This window comes from Epinephelus fuscoguttatus, linkage group LG9 (genome assembly GCF_011397635.1).
Source record: "Epinephelus fuscoguttatus linkage group LG9, E.fuscoguttatus.final_Chr_v1".
Lineage (NCBI taxonomy): Eukaryota > Metazoa > Chordata > Actinopteri > Perciformes > Serranidae > Epinephelus > Epinephelus fuscoguttatus.
In genome coordinates, this window is record NC_064760.1 from 10,039,831 (window position 1) to 10,058,908 (window position 19,078).

At 41.2% G+C, this 19,078-nt stretch overlaps 1 protein-coding gene across 12 annotated transcripts in view; it reads right to left on the reverse strand.

The window, feature by feature from the left end:
- The window catches only part of rapgef2b (Rap guanine nucleotide exchange factor 2b), a 151,632-nt gene that overhangs the window by 60,387 nt on the left and 72,167 nt on the right, over nt 1-19,078 (reverse strand). For all 12 annotated transcript variants that reach the window (XM_049585093.1, XM_049585100.1, XM_049585097.1 and 9 more), the window contains 2 exons: nt 14,269-14,344; nt 9,683-9,850 (listed from right to left, as the gene is read on the reverse strand). In XM_049585093.1, coding sequence (XP_049441050.1) covers nt 9,683-9,850; nt 14,269-14,344 — 244 coding nt within the window. The remainder of the gene's footprint in view (nt 1-9,682; nt 9,851-14,268; nt 14,345-19,078) is intronic.

Sequence of the window (19,078 nt, forward strand, 5' to 3'; positions counted from 1 at the left end):
TAAATTAGTAAACAATCCCACAAAACACATCCCAAACTGTCAAACTATTCTTTTAAAGTACAGTATTTTTTTTTAAAGCAAATTTAATACAAATACAATTATTTCCTCAGCCCCTTTAACAGGTTAGTTAAGATACAGTGGGTGTTAGGGTTGGTTTACCTTACTCGATACCTTAAAGGGTACTGACTGCATTACATTGGTACCACAGAGTACCAATTCATGCTTAGTCAATCAGTGCCAAATTTCAGTAACGTAGAGCACACCTGGGTGAGAACACCAGGTTCAGACAGGATGTGACAGCACCATGAAGTGCCCAGAAGCCGGGAAGCCAGCCATGGAGATCCATCGCCTTCCCAGCGAGCTGAAACTATCGCTGTGCACTGATGATTTCAGTCTGTCTGATTAATTATCTTTTCTGTTTTACTTTAGAAATAGCCTAGTTTCAGTGTGGTCTGTGATTGTGTTTTTTTAAATGATGTACTTGTTTCACATATTTGTCATTTTGTGTCTGAACAGAGAGCAAAAGAGACAAGCAGACGCACACACACACATACAAGAGCCAACAGACAAAAACTTAGTTATTAGAAAAAAGCAGAGAAGCAGCAGTATCAGTTCAAATGTGAACAGTACCTGACCCCAGTGGGTGTGAAGTAAAGGTGAAGTGCTATAAAGCAGAGCACAGCCCTGTGCCTGCCTATCTTTGCATCCAATTATCACAGTACAGTAATCTCAGAGTCATCTCACACAGATGTACGCACTAAACATTTTATATTTAAGAGCTCTCAAACATAAATACTTCTAGTAATAACGAGAGAGTCATTCTTATCAGCAGTAACTCCCCTCCCATGTACAGTCTTAAAGCAATTAAAAAGCAGTCAGAAGATGAGTGAGCAATGTCACTGCCAAGGACACTCCGACAGCGCACGGATGCTGATGGACACATTGGCTGTTGCAGGGATTAAACCTGTGACCTTCTGATTACAGGGCGGCCTCGCTAACCGCCAGGCCGCCCGGGTGGAGGAAAAGAGTAAAAGGAGTATTGATTGTCTGCCTCCTGCTGCTTGTATAATTATAGAACAGCTGTTTGGAGCCTTGGATGCCCCACTGGCCACTGAGTAAACCCGGAGGAGGAATATAACTCATCTGCTCAAAGAGTTTGGGGTGTTGGAGACTAAGGAGGAGTTAAAATGGAAACAGAGGAGAGGAGTAAAGGAGGACAAAGGGAGCAGAGGAGATACTGGATATTATCATAATTTGGTATGGATAAAATCAGTGGTGAAGCCGTTTAGTAAACATGAGGCCACATCAACATTTCATTTTAAACTGAGTGACAGCACAAAGACATTAAGTGAGTGGCTGAGTGAGAGATCAGGGGAAAATCAGTGTGTGTGTGTGTGTGTGTGTGTGTGTGTGTGTGTGTGTACGCCAGGTTGACATCACAAATGGCTGTTGATATTAGAGGAAGAGATAGTGTGTTTGAGATAAAGTGCAAAATGGAGAGCAACTGAGAAATGGAGATTATAAGCCTTTTGTGAGAGGGAACATAGAAAGATCAAGTGTGTGTGTATATGTATGTGTGTGCGTGTGTGTGTTTGCCCATGACAGAAAGGGAGACAGACAAACAGAGAGTGATGCTAGAAATAACTGGTGTCCATTCTGAACAAGGCACCCAAGTGTTAACCCACCGCTCTGTGCACACAGGAGACGTGTTGAATCATAAACACTGTCCTCTTTCACTGCCCTGATTTATCCAGGACACATCCACTGAAACAGACATTTATTTATATATCTATCTATCTGAATCCTTTTAAAATCCTGGATCTTTGCTTCTAATGGTGACAAACTACAAATTCAAGCTCTGACTTACAGCTGTGCCCCTTTCCAGGCATTTAAGAAGAAAGCGTCAGCAACATCCCTCAAGTAAAAATGTGATGTAATATTTCCCATAACAAGCTAATTTGAGTAAAACTTCCTCCAGACACATGGAGATAAAACTTGATAGAAGAAGATAAAGTAAAAATAAAACAGGACTATGTTACATCAGGCCTTAAATCAAAAGCTTTTAATGTGCAGTAGTCGGCGGCCTTTGACTCTAATCATAAATCTGACCGGCACATTAGAAGTGGAGCCAAAACCGTCATCTTTTATCTTACAATTATTGCAAAGGTCAGTCTGATCTTCTCTTTGGAGGAAGCTGAAACACTAATGCATGCTCACACACAAGCAGCATTATTGTGATGTACACTAGTATCTGAGCCACAAAAATGACAGAAGCTCAGGTGCAACTTGTAAAACGTTCTGCTATTACTCTTTTCTCCAGCGATTCACACAGGTTGGGCTGTTGTCGTGCTCACTGACGGCTGTTTTCCTGGTTGCAAAAACAAATGAGTCAATTGAAGCGTTGTAGGCAGTGTTGAGGATGGGGATTTCATCTTGCTGAGCCATAGTTACAAAAATAACGACAGAAAAATAGCCATGAAATCGGATCAGAAAAGTGGTGGCAGGTTGCTGGGGGCGCTTTAATTATGGACGCACTATGCATAGCTTTTGCTTCTATGACAATAATAACTTGACATTAACGTTAGCTAGGTAGCTAACATAACACCATGCTAGCAGAGGGTTGGCAAAGTTACCAAAAAAGCTTACAGTGATAAAAGCACAACACTCGACAGCTGATTTGCTCCCACAGATGAGCTTTTCTTTCTTTGTAGTAACAGTTTCTGACTAACATGTTCTGAATATTTTAGAGATCTCAACTACGGTAAAAGCGGCTGCACAAAAACGCCCGAACGCTCTGAAAAAGGACACTGGATGCTCAGTATTTCTCTAGCTGGCTGCATACACTCTCTCTCCTCATTGGCAACAATTAATACAAGATGCCAGCTCTCAGAAATAAAAAGCACACAGGCCCTTATAGAAATGGTAACCCTAAAATCCACATATTGCTTTAGTTAGCGATCTCTAGCCCACAACCACTTCTGTGTCACCTGTAAATGACGTGAACAGGATGGATATGTCAGTAACTAGTGGCTGTTTAGGGTGAAAATAACATAATTTCTTAACCAAAAAATGGCTAACATGACCACAATGTCACACTGAATAATCATTATGGTGAGAAAAGTGAAAACAAAATGGCAATTAACATGTGTGTGTCTCTGTGTGTCTTTGTGCTGTGTCTCAGACACTGGACAGACGCTGCGCTTTATCTCTGTGGCCACATGTGCTCTCTCTCCTCGCTGGGAACAATAAAAAAAAAATGCTAGCACTCAGAAATAAAAGGCGCCATGGACACAGGTCCTTATGGAAATGGTGACCCGACAATCCACATATTTCTTCAGTTAAGTGTTCCTAACAAGCTCTAGCCAATCACCACTTCTGTGTCACCTGTAAATGACGTGGACAGGATGGATATGTCAGTCACTGCTGACTGTTTAGGGCAAAATAACATTATTTCTTAACACTGAATAATGATTATAGTGAAAAAAACAAAATGGCAATTCACATCATTCCTATTAGGCTACTTCAAACTTTCTTTTAGGTTGCTCTGGCAGCCTTACAGGCCAATGACCTGAGGGTATATCCAAAACTCCACATCTAGAAACATGATAAGAAAAAACAAATACAATTTCACTGGCCTACTCAATCCCTGATGTCATATAGTGTGGGTCTGTGTTTTTTTTAACTGTGAAACACATCAGAATACATTTTATGAGAAGGTGCAACATAAATCAAGACTGACTGACTGTAAACACAATCACCTAATGCTATAATCCATGCATCTAACAAATACTATCCCGTGTTAATGCTATCTCCACTGATAGTAATTGTAAAGCAGATCCAGATGAAGCCATTCATTTGCATGAATATTGTACTTAAGGCCAAACTCTGTATTTACAAGCCCAAGAAATAACTTGCATTATGTTTGAACCCTGAGAGCCAAATAATCCTCACTTCATATAGATAATAGAGTAGGGGCTGGGGGTAACTACCAGAGTGTGTGTGTGTGTGTGTGTGTGTGTGTGTCAGCACTCCCAGTGGGAGTTCCACGGCTGGGTTACAATTACATTTATATTTTAGGCATTAAGCTGGCACTCTCCAGAGGAACGTACAATGACTGAGCATGTTCAGTTCTCAGGGACTCGCAGCTGTTCACAGACACTCTGCCCACTGCCGGGATCGAACCTCTGACCTCGGTGTTACAGAACAATCTCTCACTAACAATGAAGGCCGCTCATAGCATTAGCTATTTCAGGATTTAATGCAGCGCTGAGGATGGTGGCTGACATTGGTACGTAACAGCTCATCATGCTCACATAAGCAGAGCTTAGCCGCTGAAGGGTTTCACACTTACAATAAAATCTCATCTGAAACAAGCTAATCTTTTAAATAAGCAGCCATTTAACATGGTTTTCGTCAATGCCTTTTATCTTCACATGCAGTGTTGTGTAAGCGGTGGAAAGTAATTACTGTGTCAGTTAAAGTAGTGTACTTAAGTATAATTTTTAGGTACTTGTACCTTACAAAACATGTTGCATTGTTACAGAATAAACAGTGTGGTTAAAATTAACTGCTGTTTACACACCATAGTGATGATAAATATTAAAATACATAATTACACAACTCTGACAGGGGCCACTTTGACACATTTTACAGATAATACTGTACTTAACTTAAAGGAGCAGTGTATAGGATTTAGTGGCATCTAGTGGTGAGGACTGCAGATTGCACCCTGCTGAAACATCTTCCATGTGTCAAGTTAGATTTCCTTTAGTGTGATTGTCTAAAATCTTTTTACTGGGAGCCAAATTATCCATAGAGGTCTCTTCCTCTCCAAAACAAATGGACCAGGGGATTCAAACCTGTAAAAACCCAGAATAGAGCGGTTTCACGTTTTCCGACGCTGCTTGTCACAAAGGGGCAGCTAACTGTGGCGGCCAATACAAAAACACAAATGGCCCTATTGAGAGCTATGGGAAGGAATCACCAGAGGATCCACGACATGATATTATCATGATACTGAAGTCACGATACATTATTACATTACATACATCATTTTAAATATGTTGCGATATGCTGAGTATTGCGATAAAACATACTGCGATTTATTACCTTTTTTCAAATGTAAATTATGTCCCCAAGGGAAAACTTTGTCAACATCCGCTTTATCTAATAAGATAAAGTTTTCAGTCTGTTCATCTCACTTCAGCCTTTTTTTTTCAGCAAAGTGTTGGTTATATTATTCCAGAAGGCTATCTAAAGTTTAATTTGTATTTGTCATATTAATAATATATATAACAAAAAAATCAATATTTGGCACTGTGTGACGATATGATATTGCCAAACAAAAATATTGCGATACTATGCTGTATCAATTTTTTCCCTCATCCCTTCCGAGAGCAAGAGTTACATTTGTCCACTTTGGGCTACTATAGAGACATGGTGGTGCAACATGGCGGACTCCGTGAAGGAGGACCTACTCCCTATGTAGATAAACAGCTCATTCTAAGGTTGCAAAAACATGACAGGTCTTGTTTTCAGGTGAAAATACACACACAAAAAACCATTTTCCCTTTCTGCCAATATGCCGCCTCAATCCTACACACTGGACTAAGTAAAATTTTAAGTCTCACAATTTTATTTGTAACAGCGTATGTTTAGATTGTGATATTAAAAGTTTGAAATAAAATACCTTCCATCACTGTTTATTCATTTTATCCTAGTGAAGGTATCACAGTCTGCCAGCTTCGTCATGTCTGTACCAGCTTGAATAAAACAAGTGTTGAAACAATTGGCTGAATTATTAAACAGAAATCAAACAACTGTGATAATCAATTAAGTCCCTTATCACGCAACCAATGCCAAACAATCACTAGTTACAACCTCTCAACTGTGAGGATGTGCCACTTTTCTCAGTTTTAAAGAATTATAAATTAATTATCGTTGAGTTTCGGACTGAATAAGAAATGTGAGACCATCTTGGAAGTTGTGATCATTTTTTACTGTCTTATGTTACAGTCTAAACAATCAATAAAAATCACCAACAGAGCAATCAGCTATGAAAATAATCATCATAATAAAACAGACTTGTCTACAGTATTTCTCACATTTGAGGAGCTTTGAAACCTTCAGATCAGTGGCTCCTCTGATGTTTTCCTACCTAGCCTCACATTTGCCTTCATAGGAGTGACTAAGCTGAATAAAAACCTTGCCTGCCGGAGAGATTTCCTTTCTTCAATCCTGAGTTTCTCCTCGGTGCATTTCTCACCTCCTAAATACGCCTCGGGGTAGGAGAGAGGAAAATCTGAGCGGTGCCTGGCATTCTAAATGCTGGAGATTAGCTTGCTATGTCAGCTTAGCATCCGCCCAGATTCAGCTTCTGTGTCGCTCTGCTCTCCTCCACCCCTCTGTCAGCAGCAGCAGCAGCAGCAGCAGCGGCGGTGGCGTACTGCACTCTTGTTAAGTTAGCTCCCTTCCCTACTGTACTTCTAAGTGCACTCGAGCAGAGCCCATTTGGGACTGCTGGTTGCCATGGTACCGGCTCCATCCTTCCCACAGGAACGGTACAAGAGCGAGGAGAGTTGAGTGTGCGACGGGAGATGTCGGGCCATGCGAAAGTTCAGTGCAGTCTTTTGAAACAAAAACACAGCGAGTCTAAATTTAGGAAACAGGGTGGGGCCGGAGGGAGGCAGGAGGGAGATGACGTTTGCCGCATTTCTTCCCCTGTTTTAAGCGTGATCATTTCACAGTGTTCCAAGAAGAACCGGGTACACTGACAGAACCCCCGCGGGAATGCCAGGAATGAAGGCAATGCAGTGAAATTGTGCAGAACAGGAAATGCTGTGTGTAACAACTGCATGCTGGGTATTTGCATCATTAGTGTGAAAATGCTTTGCTTCCTATTCCCATGGAAAGAAAGACGGCCTGGTGCAAAGCAACGGGCAGATAACTCTTCCTCTGCTGGAGTCGAATCCCCTCACATGGTTAAAGTCAATACTCCTCCACAAATATAGCACACTGTGACTGGATGAGGCTTTACACTGTCAGAGCACCTTACTATCCTCCAGAATACAAAGTGTGCTGATGTGTCCAGCCTCTAACATGCTAAAACAAAACTGAAACTGGGAGAAATACTGTCTGAGAGGGGTTTCAAACATGAAGCACTTGGTACTGGTGTATGATTTGAACAACAGGCGTACTGTTGGGTATGTAAATGAGAGTTTATTAGAGTAGAACAACTGTAAGACTCATAAAAGTAGGCACCATCTGACTCCAAACACTGTTCTCCTTCTCCCAACTCTCCTCTTCCCCCTCTATTTCCTTTCTCTACACATCTCATGTAAAACTACTGAACATAATATACTGTATATGTGATCAATTTGTTTACCAGATTTGCAAGTTAACCTCTCAAACAACTAAACTAACCTGGCCTTCCAAGAATGACACAAACGCCAGGCAGGAATTTCAAGGGGGTCACAAAGGCCGTGGCCGCTGTGCCCCCTCAGTTTGGCCTTATGTCCCTCAGACTGTTACATAAGCCGTGACCACAGTGGCCTTGACGCCCTGCCCGCACCGCCCCAGCTGATTTCACCATTTATCCTCTGTCTCTTTCCTGTCAATGTGGTTTTCAGACACCAGTGTGCACCATACGAATTAAAAATAAAATCTCCCTGAACCCTAAAGTTAAATTCATGCATTTGTTAAATTAATTATTCCCCTTCATTGTTTTAATTGATGGCCTTGCTGCTGCATTTTGCATTTGGCCAAGTGGCCTTGCCCCTAACATGATGAAACTACTGATAGACAGCCCAACTTGTTAGATGTATTCTGGGTGCTCTGCATTAAAACCATCCCGTGTTTTTGGTACTGAGGTGCATCAGGAGACACGGTGCGGTGCAGTTCTTTTAAACAGTGACTTCCAACCATTGTTTTGCTTGTGACTCCATCAGATGAAGCCATGTTTGTTAGAGTTGTGAGGAGTACAACTGAAGTGGTTTTCCTTCCATAGGCAGTTTAATTTGAATATATTAAAGGTCCAGTGAGGAATATAATAAGTGTGTTTTAATCAATGTATAATCACCCAAAAATAAGAATCCCTGGGTTTTTGTCAACTTAGAATGACCCATTTATACCTATGTAGGGAGTGGGTCCTCATTCACAGAGTTCGCCATGTTGCACCACCATGTTTCTACAGTAGCCCAGAATGGACAAACCAAACACTGGCTCTAGATAGGGTTATCTGCGTTTTTGCATCGGCCACCATAATAAGCAGCACCTCCATGACGAGCAGTGTGGAGAAAACAGTGAGTTTTTTTTACGTGAAACTGCTTTATTCTGTGTTTTTAGCAGATTAACAACCAACAACCAGTTCTGTTTTGAAGGGGAAGAGACCTCGGTAAATAATTCAGCTTCTGGTAAAAACCCAAACATCTGGATCTTAAGTTATCAGAGAAAAAAGGTGAGCACACAGTAGCAGGTGCTGGGTTAACAGCCCATGTGTTACAAGCCGAACTGTGTCGGAGAAACACTGATTTATAACGTGACACCACTTTATTCAGTGTATTTATCTGCATATATCACTTGGTTTGTTTGTTTCAGGGAGGAAGAGACCTCTGCAGATAATTCGGCTCCAGGTAAAAACAATGAACACTGAAGGACTTCTAACCGTGAGAAGATTCATCCGGTTGTGATCCTCAGCGCCAGATGCCACTAAATCCCTGTAAATCCTACACACACTACTCCTTTAAGACGCCAGCGGATGTAAAGCTGTGCACTGTTGTACAATACAGAGGCAAATATTAGAGAAAAGTCCAACAACTGGCAGAATTTTATGTAGCAGAAGTAATTCTCAAGTTGGAGCCAAACACTTTTAAAACACAACTTTCAAACTAAACTGCTTCCTCTTGGTTTTGTTCTACAATCATCAATCAGCAACATGCATTTAAGAAAAGTTTCATTCTCCATGGCACACTTTGACTGTATATCCAAGGGACTATATGACTCTATGAATGTTGAGTTTGCTTTGGAATAAGCTGATATTTTAATCATCCTCATAACTGCAGAGACAACTTAAGACCAGAGCTAAAGCAATGTATTGGTGAGGAGTGTGTTATGGTGCAAATGCTGGATATAAAAAGTGCCACAAACATGAAAAAACTCACATCAGAATACTTTTCTGACAACCATAAGAAGCACAAACAGACAGATTTTCAAAGACACACATAAAGCACAGAGAAACTTCAGTATTAGGGGTGTTCAACAAACTACAAAACATTTATAAAATCAAGGGTAGATCGTCACACTAAAGCCAGCAGAAGCTCCAGACATTACACACAAGTGTTGCAACTTTAATCTAGCAAGGACAGGTAAAACAACAATTAAACACTACAGGGAGGACAGCTCGGTGCAAAGATCAAGAAAACAGGCTTGAAGCGTACCCTGAGGGACAAGGGTGCCCTTCCCGGGACACAAGATATCAAAACACAACAACCTACAACCAAGGGTCACCTGAGGCCAGCAAACAGGAAGACAGCACAAAGTTGGGAACACACATGTCCAACTATGATCTGAAGCATGACTGCACAATAGGCTCTGAAGTAGGAGCACGACACACAAACAGGAGCAACACTGAGCGCACAGAGATTCACCGCAGCGGGGGTAAACACAAGCTCAGGGTGCAACTCACCGTGTGGTATCCCCGGGCTATGGGTGGCTTTCCGGTGGGGTACGGATCCACGGTGTCGATGATTGTCTGCCTCTCCCCTTTCTGGTTGATCTTCCGAAAGCGCCGACGGGACTGTCTGTGCGAGGCTTGTCGCTGAAAGTACTCCTCATTTTCATCCATATAGTCCACCTGGAAACAAGAATGAGGGAGGGAGACGGAGTGAGGGGGGAGTGACTGTCTTCATCTTCATTCACGCCCTCCCCAAAACACACACACACGCTCAAACCCAAAAACCCCACCCTCCTGTACTCCATCTCTGATTCCTCCCACCTCCTCCCCCTGCCTGCCTGCCTGCCTCCCGCCCCTCTTATTGCGTAAAAATAGAAGTGTGTGTGGGCTGCACGATGCACACCTACGTCAAAGGGTGCTCACAACACAAAAAGAGAGACAGGGGGAGAAAGAGAGCGACGGAGGGAGATGGAGAGGAGCTTGATTGACAAGGCAGTGATGAACACAGATGGAGTCTGGCGGAGTTAAAGACAAGCAAACTCTCTGCGTCTCTGTTAAACACATCAACCACAATGAAATTACATGTTAAAACAAGATAAAATCCATGTTTCCATTTTTAATGAGCTGGGAGGAGGGAAAAAAAAATGTCCAAGTGGAAACTGGCACAGAATGACACTTTGACATCGCAGGCAGTGAAGTCATAATCTACAGTTTTCTGAAGTATTTTTGGTTAAACGGGACCACTCTGCTGCCTGGCGGCTTTGGGTCAATCTGGAATGACATATTTAAGTTTCTTCTTTTTTTTCTGGACTCGTTCCTCCTCTCACTCTCACTCGCTACTTTCACTGCGGCTTCACATTTCACAGCACTCAGCCTTTGGGATTACACCACTAAAATCTCTCTCTCTCTCTGCCGTACCAACTGCTGCCATGACAACGGCAGGGGAGCTGTGTGTGAGTGAGAGCATAAGTGTGATTGTGTGTCTAATTGCAAATCTCGGAGCAATGTGTACATGTTGTGTGTGTGTGTCTGTGTACAGTACGGACACGTGAGCAGCTTATTTTTTCTTTCCTTCTGACGCGTCAGTCTCTGCCCATGTTTGGAACTGTGTGCATCCTTCGGTGTGTAACTCAAACTTGCAGCAGAGGGGGGGTTTATCCATATGTATCTATATTTCAGCAGCAACAAAAACCCTCCTCAGTAATTACAGGGCGGGTTGGCACCTATTATAGCAGAAGGGGGTAAGGCCAGAAAGTGTCTGTAGCGAGCAGAGCAGAGCAGAGGGTGTTATTACTGAGGGCTTTGTGAGTGGCTGATACAGGCTCAGTTAACAGAAGCCCCCCCATCTACGACGCGCACTCATGGAGACAGCAATTACAGCATGTGATGTGCTGTGGCTGCAGCGGTGCCAACCATCCGTTATTATATGCTGTCAAGACGTGGGGTATGTTTCATGTCTTCCTTTATAAAAAAAAAAAAAGATGGCAACAGGGAGGATTTGTATGTGTTAGAGATGGTGGAGAGTGAGCGGGTAGATGCAGGCATGTACTCTATATGTGAGAAACCATATCAGAAGTAACATCTTCACGGTGGGGAAACGGTAATCAGTGATCAAAATGGTGTCACGAATTGGCTTCATTCGCCACAGTGTACGCAGATTTGCTGGCTTAAGTAGTGAAAGTATTAAGACAGCTTTGTTCACTGTCCCTCAGCACTCTGTTGCCTGCAACTGGTCAACAAAATGTTCATTATGGTAATTACGTTTTTCCTCCGAGTTCCTCTTTCAAGATGAATCTGTCGGATGATGGATTTGTGTAAATTATAAATGACAGAATGTACAATTACATGCATCAATATAAAGTATAAAACACCATGTTCTTCCTCTTATCTTATACCGTATATCTATGAGGTTCACCTCAATATTTCAGATGATACAAAGTGCAGATATTAATGCAAATCACTAATTTTGAAGTTAGATAAGACAGGATTTATCCCTGTAGTAATGCTTAGGCGAACAATCGATTAGTCTATCGACAGGAAAAATAATATGCAGCTATTTTAATAATCAATTCATCATTAAAGTCATAAAACATACTCTACCTCTAGCCTGTCAATTTTAAGGATTTGCTGCTTTTCTCTGTTTATGATGTTAAATTTTGTACTGATGTTCAACATTAACACGCTTTCAGCAATTAATGTGGACATTCTCTCTGTTTTCTGGCATTTTACTGCAATGTCAAGTTTTGGGAGGGAAATAATCTGCATATTAATTAATAATCTAACAAATCTTTAGTTGCAGATCTGTATATTTTGTGATTTGATGGACATCCCTATTGGTAGACATGATTAGCTCAAAAGGGAGAAATACTGGTAATATTCCCTATGAAAATTTGCAACTAAAGAAGCTTTTCTGATGAACAGGGAAACATCTTAAAACAAACTCCAGTCCAGTTTTGATTAAACTCTCCAGACCTCCTATCCTGTCATATTTGAGCCTGCAATTTTCCCCTCTTGCCTACGACACACAAGAAGACTTTGAAAAGACTTTTAAAGGATTAAAGTCCGACACTTTCTCACACCTGAAGACATTTGAGTTAGATACCACTTTTTCCTTCCCAATACCAATTCCGATCCCTGAACCTTAGGCATCTGCCGATACCGAGTACTGATCAGATACCAGTGCGTAAAATAAAAATGGATGGGATATGAATTGTTGTATGTCTCAACTCCTAAAACTCTCTGTAAAATATTAAGAAATAAATACATAATAGTAGAATTAATGCCATAAAACTTTATTATTATTATTATCCAGTGTTGACACAGATCAAGACACAGGTTAAAGTGCAGCCACACAATTTGGTAAAAAAGACATTATAAAGGCTACAGTAGAATGCTTTTTAAACGCCGCTCCGTTTCCGTTTCGTTTGCCTGTAGCGTGCGTATGCGAAATGACATGAGGCATTACGTGGTATCCGATTGGTCATAGGCTGTACTCGCCGATACCCGATACCGCATTTTAGGCAGTATCGGAGGCATTTCTGATATTGTATCAGTATCGGTACAACTCTAATGTGAGTATGTAGTCACAGACTGTAAGATTTTGCGAACACTGGGAATGTTGCAGGATCACCATTTTCACTACAGCTAGATTCATTTTGAGATTATTTCCCATCCTGCTCCTTCGGGGAAAATATTGCGCCAAACTCCCTTAAAGAAATAAGACATATGAACAAATCTGCATGTGTCTGCAAAAACACAATACTCTAGAAACACAAGATAAAAGGTATCATATGTCGACAGTATTCTTGTCAATTCGGCTTCAATAAGATCTATAAAGACAAACTACATTTGCCTACAGACTTTACATTTTAGATTTGTCACCTCAAGTCGCCACCAGCCTCTGTTGGTTAATTGTGTTACTGACTCCCCTGCATGTTTACTGTCTATCTGGTTTGCTGCTTCTTGTTTGGTGCAGGAGAGAGCGCACCTTTTGGTTGCTGACGATGTTCACGTCTTTAAACTTCAGTATTTGATTGATGATGATATTAGACATGTTTGATATTATCAGACCATCACGATTAGAGACAGACTGACTTAAGACAGTGTTATGACCACCTTACAACAAACAATTGAGATCATGTGAGAGCGCTACAACTCTAGCAAAACTCTCATGATTTTATTCTGACATTGGAAATTTGTCTGCAACAGTGAAATCACTTGTTTAGTTTAAGTCCAGCATTATCTGATCTACAGTCGTGCGTCATCAAATGAACAGACTCACACTAACAGTGAGTATACTGTACATACAGTTTCTCGCAGTGCTGTAAATGACAACTGTTTTTGAACGTGCACAACGATGAGTTTGTCTCTGCTATTCGTCCTTTTCATCAGCAAAACTGCATCTGTTCTGATCTGCGGATCTGCGAGGGCTTCTGGTCAACAGATGATTGAGACGGGAATGATTTGCTCTCAACAACTTGGTCTGTGAGCCAACATTTGATTTGCCATAAAACTGGGACAGCGCTTCCACCAGCCGTGGACTCGAGCAACCCCGCACATGCTGGACTCCATTAAAGATGACGGAGTTAAATACAGCTGCGCTTTAAGGCTGTGATGAAATGTCAACAGGAGGCAGTTATAAAAGATTAGTGCAAAACATCACAGGGATGTTATTCCCCAGTTACAGCTACACTCTGCTGTAGGTCATGTAAGTTTGGTGATACACATGGGTGCAGCTCGATCTTTACATTTAAATGAGTTACAAAACCAGTCATAATCACAATTTTCCAGTTTGCTAACATCAGAGACAACTGAGGCTAAACTTCTGTCAACACTGCTGGTTTGCATTGAAACCAGGATATTATTTTAAATCATAAATGACATGTAAATGCATTTTTGTGCCACAGAGAACCAGAGTTTGACACTGCAGTAAATGAAGGGTACTATGCTTTACACATATGTAACACAGGTGTTTGGATTCAGGTTAGTGACAGAAAATTATCATTTGGGTGGGAAAAGCTTCGTCAAAAATAAAAAACGACTGTTCCGTTTTGTGTGTTTGACACTTGTGTGCTAAAAGTGTGAACAATGGGACTCACCACAATCATCTCTGAGGGTTCCAGGACGATGCACTCACATCCACGTCGCAGGCTGCCTGCTGATCGCTTCCCAAAACTGGACAGAAAAAAAAAGAAATGAATGAAATGATTAGAAAGCCTGCGTTTCCCTAATCAAAGCTGAGCAGTCTAACATGTATTAACAATTTGTAAATGTATATTACTTCTGAATTTTGACTCTGACACCAACAGCCAAGAAGCTCAGACATATCACTTGAATGTCTGAGTCTATATCTGCCCGACATTTTAAATATGCAGTATGGAATGTCTGTTTAAAATGTTGAACAGAGCAGCATTGACTGGACAGTTCCTCCTTTCAGCTGTGACCCCTCCCACCTGAAGGGAAACACCCGCCTCTGGAAAAGTCCACTTTCATGACGTCACAGTTTGTACAGTATGCCTGGCTCCTAATGAGCTGGGGAAGCGGGGGGAGTATTAAAAGCAGCAGAGACCAAAACGACCAAAGCCATGGAAATTCTGAGCATGAGAAGATCCTAGATGTGGGCCTGGTGAAGAATGCAGCCTTTGTGCGGCACCCGACTTCACTGCAGACACAACGGCTTCCTTGTTTGTTATTTTTAACATCTTTCAGCTCAGAATGTGACCCACATCTCGTTGGTTTGTGATTGCTTTGTAAGATAAACTAAAGCGACTCCGAAACAACAGACCGCTGTCGGGACTGAGTGCCCTCGCCTCGTGCTGTGCAGATTAGTTTTGCATTATTTAGATTCAGTAGCCAGCAAGTGGGACATTTATCTTTAAATTCACTTTGAGTCAAGGTGGCCTGGAAACTGAAGACATACATCTATTCTTAATGATTTAGAGCTGAAAGAAGTATAACATACAATAGAGCAAACAATTAACTTTTGGAGCTGAAACAATGAGAATAACTCAGTTGATCAATAGTCAGTGGTGAGAAAATAAATTTGGAACAATTTTGATAATCGATGGCTTGAGTAATTTTTTTTAATGCAAAATGGCAAAGATTCACAGATTCAAAGTTCTATAACAACAAACTAAATACCTTTGAGTTTTACAGTGGTGGTTGTGCAAAACAACTTGAAGACGTTGGGATGGGCTCTGAACTTGTTATATGTATTAATAATAATTTACATGACATTGTACAGTTGCTAGTTGCAGCCTTAATGACATTATCTGTCTATTTATGTATTTAAATTTATTTATTTTTATTCATTATTGCATGTCTTCTTATCATTATCTGATAATACTACTATAAAATATCAACTATGAAAAATAAAATATAATTTTTCAAATTTAATTTCATATATTTTCTAATATAATTGGTGGTGGTTCTCAACCTTTTTTGTGTCAAGGACCTCTAAATTAATTAAGCAATATTACATGAGAGGGTGTGCTTTAACGTCATTGGTCATGAGCCAGGTGTGCTGTTATGCTGATTTGGGCACATTCTAAATGTCTTGTTGTCCAATCAGATCACTTGGTTGTAACTACCTGTTGTATGATACACATTAGGTCACAGCACCTCGTTTGATAAGAATCTGCACCAGGGATGTCCGTCTAAAAACATTTTGGTTGTATGATATAATCAAAACCAGAATTTTATAGTTGTCAGCCAGAGCTGCAACGAGTTGTTGATTCAACAGAAAATTAATTGACAACTATTTTCATAACTGAGTCATCGTTTTAACAATATCTTAAGGAAGAAAGCCAGAAATCTGCAGGCGTCATGCTCCTTAATTGTGAGAATCTGATGTTTTTTCTTTGTCCTACATGATAAAAAACTGAATTACTTTGGATTTTTACGCCTGTTAGTCAGATAAAACACCATTTGAAGATGTCAGCTCAGGCTCTGGGAAAATTACACAGGGCTTGTTTCACTATTTTCTGACATTTTATTAACAACATGATTTATCAATTTACTAAGAAAATAAGAGGCAGTTTAATTGCTAATGAAGATAATCGTTAGCTGCAGCCCCATCGTCAACAACTGAGGAGACAACCGCAGAGGAAGTAACACCGATGAAACAGTCCCACAGCATTGTCATTCTTATGACTCTTACTCACAGGTGGCTTTATCTATAGTGAATTAAATAGTGAAAATAAACTATTCCCAGTTTTTCTGGGAACCCCCCAGAACTCTATGGAACCACTGGCGGGCCCCGAACCCTGGCTGGGAACTACTGTAATGATTTACAGTCTATTTAATTTTGTTTTTTGAAGCTTTGTCAAATTGATTCAACAGTTGAAAGAAAATTATTCGGCAACTGTTGCGATTAAAAAGAACTGACTGTCATTTCTTAAACAAAAATGACAAACATTAGCTAGTTCTAGCTCCTGAAACATGCAGATTTGCTCGTTATTTTTTAATATATAACAATGAATGAAGTATCTTTGGGTTTGGGACTGCTGGTTGAACAAAATAAGTAATTTATAGATGTCATTTTGGGCTCTGGGAAGTTGTGATGGGCATTTCATGCTAGTGTTTTTACATCAAAGACCAGATGATGAGTCCAGAAAAAAAAGCAGATTAATCGTTAATGAAATCTTTAATTGCGGCCCTATGTTTTTATCCTCATTCTTGCTTTAACTCACAGTCAAGTTTTAATTCATAAACTGGGTCTTTTGATGCCAAGCTTCACTGAGTGACTGACACAGTGAGTAACTGCAGGCGTAGAAACTTCTCAGTGCTCACAGTGAAGTGAGCAGTGAGTTGTGGTGTGTGGCTACCTGCGTGGAGGCTGAGGAGGTGGCGGCTTTCATCAATCACACTGACAGGTGCAGACCTCGAAGCACAGCATGGTCTAAATGCTGTGGAGCCCCGGGCTTGTGGCTACATGTTGTGGGTACAGCTTGGTCAGGCTGGAAAATAAATACCAGCCAGCTGCAGAGAGCTGGCCATATTCTACCTGCCACTTTGGCGAAGAGCAAATAATGATTTTTGTGGTGCCTTTTATTTTCTAAAAGTCGATTAAGCTTGCTTTGCTTTTCTCTTTCTGCCTCACAGGCAAGCCTTTGTTGGGTTTTGTGTTTTTCCTCTTTTGTCAGCCGTTCTGTTGTCTCTCTGACAGGGCTGCAGTTTTACTTGACTAATTTGTCAACTTTCTGATGCCTCTTGAACAACAGTTTGTCAAATAATAATTCACAGTAACTAGTGCTGAGGCGCATGAGCTGAAATCAAAGACAACTTGAGGGACTGGACCGGACCCACAGCGAGCTCAGTGCATAAAGGCAGTGAGGGGGTTAATGCTGATGGTTGCTGTTTGCTTTGCCTGAGCCTCAGTTTAACACGTTTTAACTCTGCTTGTATCCCCGACATACACAAGCCTGAATTCCACCACGGGGCCAAACAGAGCTACAGTACGGAGAGCTTACTCAGTATTTTCTCTCACAAGAAGACAAACGTTGTAATTCTTTTGCAACTTATTTCCAGCAAAGATGATTTGTCAGCTGGGCAGCAGCTTCAGAGAAACAAGCGAGCGCTTTTGATCTGGTTTTACAGACGTTTGGAGTCGGTACCCACTCTGATCCTGTTGAGCCTCTCTTGGCTGACTCCTCTTTGGGGAAAGCGAGTGCTTCCACCCATCGCGCATCACAAAACACGTTAGGCCACAAAATGCAAGCACCAAAGTGACATGTTCAATCATGTTCCTCCATTACATTCCTGACATTAGTAATCCAATCCTCCATTTTGCAGGAGGCAAATGCCACTGGCAACGTGAGATATTAAAGAAGGGATTATGGCAGTGGAGAGTGAGGGGGTGGGAGGGCTTTTCTAACACAAACGTGTCTTGTTTGGAGATTAAAGCCTCCACTGCTCTATGACTAGTCCTGAGCAAATACAAAGTGAGAGAACTGTGGTGTATGAATGTAAATCAGACAACAAATATGTCTAAAACAAACATGTGATGTTTGGTTGGACTGACGTGTGAGTATCTCTGCAGCAATCACCACCGTCACAAGTTTGACCCACACAAATATTTAGTTTTTTATTAGCGCTACTAATGATGCCGAAGTGTGTGCACAATCTATTTGCCATTAATAATTCAGCTCCGAGGTATTTGGGTGCGCAGGTTGATGCAAGGTTTGTGCTTTTTTCCCTGGGAACTACAGTGTGTGCTGGCTGACACAACCAGATAAGAGACGGATAGGAAACGAGCCAGATGGTTGAACAGGTATGTAACTCATTTATAACAGAGCACAGCGCTGAGCAAAGATTATCTGTGTCACACTTTCCACACCAGAATGCTGTTACGTGTGCTGCGTCCAACTGCACAATTTTATATGCCAATGCTGAAAAACTGTTATCTTCACCTCACTTCACTTTATTGTGTCTTCAAGGAGACTCACCCTGCAGAAGCCATGAAAAATACATCAGACAACATGCGGTACATAAATACATAAAGACGCAGCACATATAGACAGACAACCCCCCAAATCCACTCATCAAAAAAGAAACAAGCCACAAGTTTTAAACAACGTGACAGACCACATTCATATCATATCTAAGTTGCCTTAATGAACAGTGTCTGACTTTGAAGTTGTAATTATAACTGGGAAACTGGGATTTTTCTGAAATCTTAATATATTTAAACTGGCACTCTATAATATGGAAGTGCCTTAAAGGAACAGTGTGTGGGACTGATTGGCGTCTGGCTGCGAGGATGGCAGACTGCAACCAGAGGAAACTGTACGCCAAGTGTGAACTCCTGGTTAGAATTCCTTCAGTGTTCATTGTTCAGGAGGTTTTAACCGGGAGCCGAACGATCCGCAGAGGTTTCTTTCTCTCCAAAACAAAAAGATCGAGTGAATA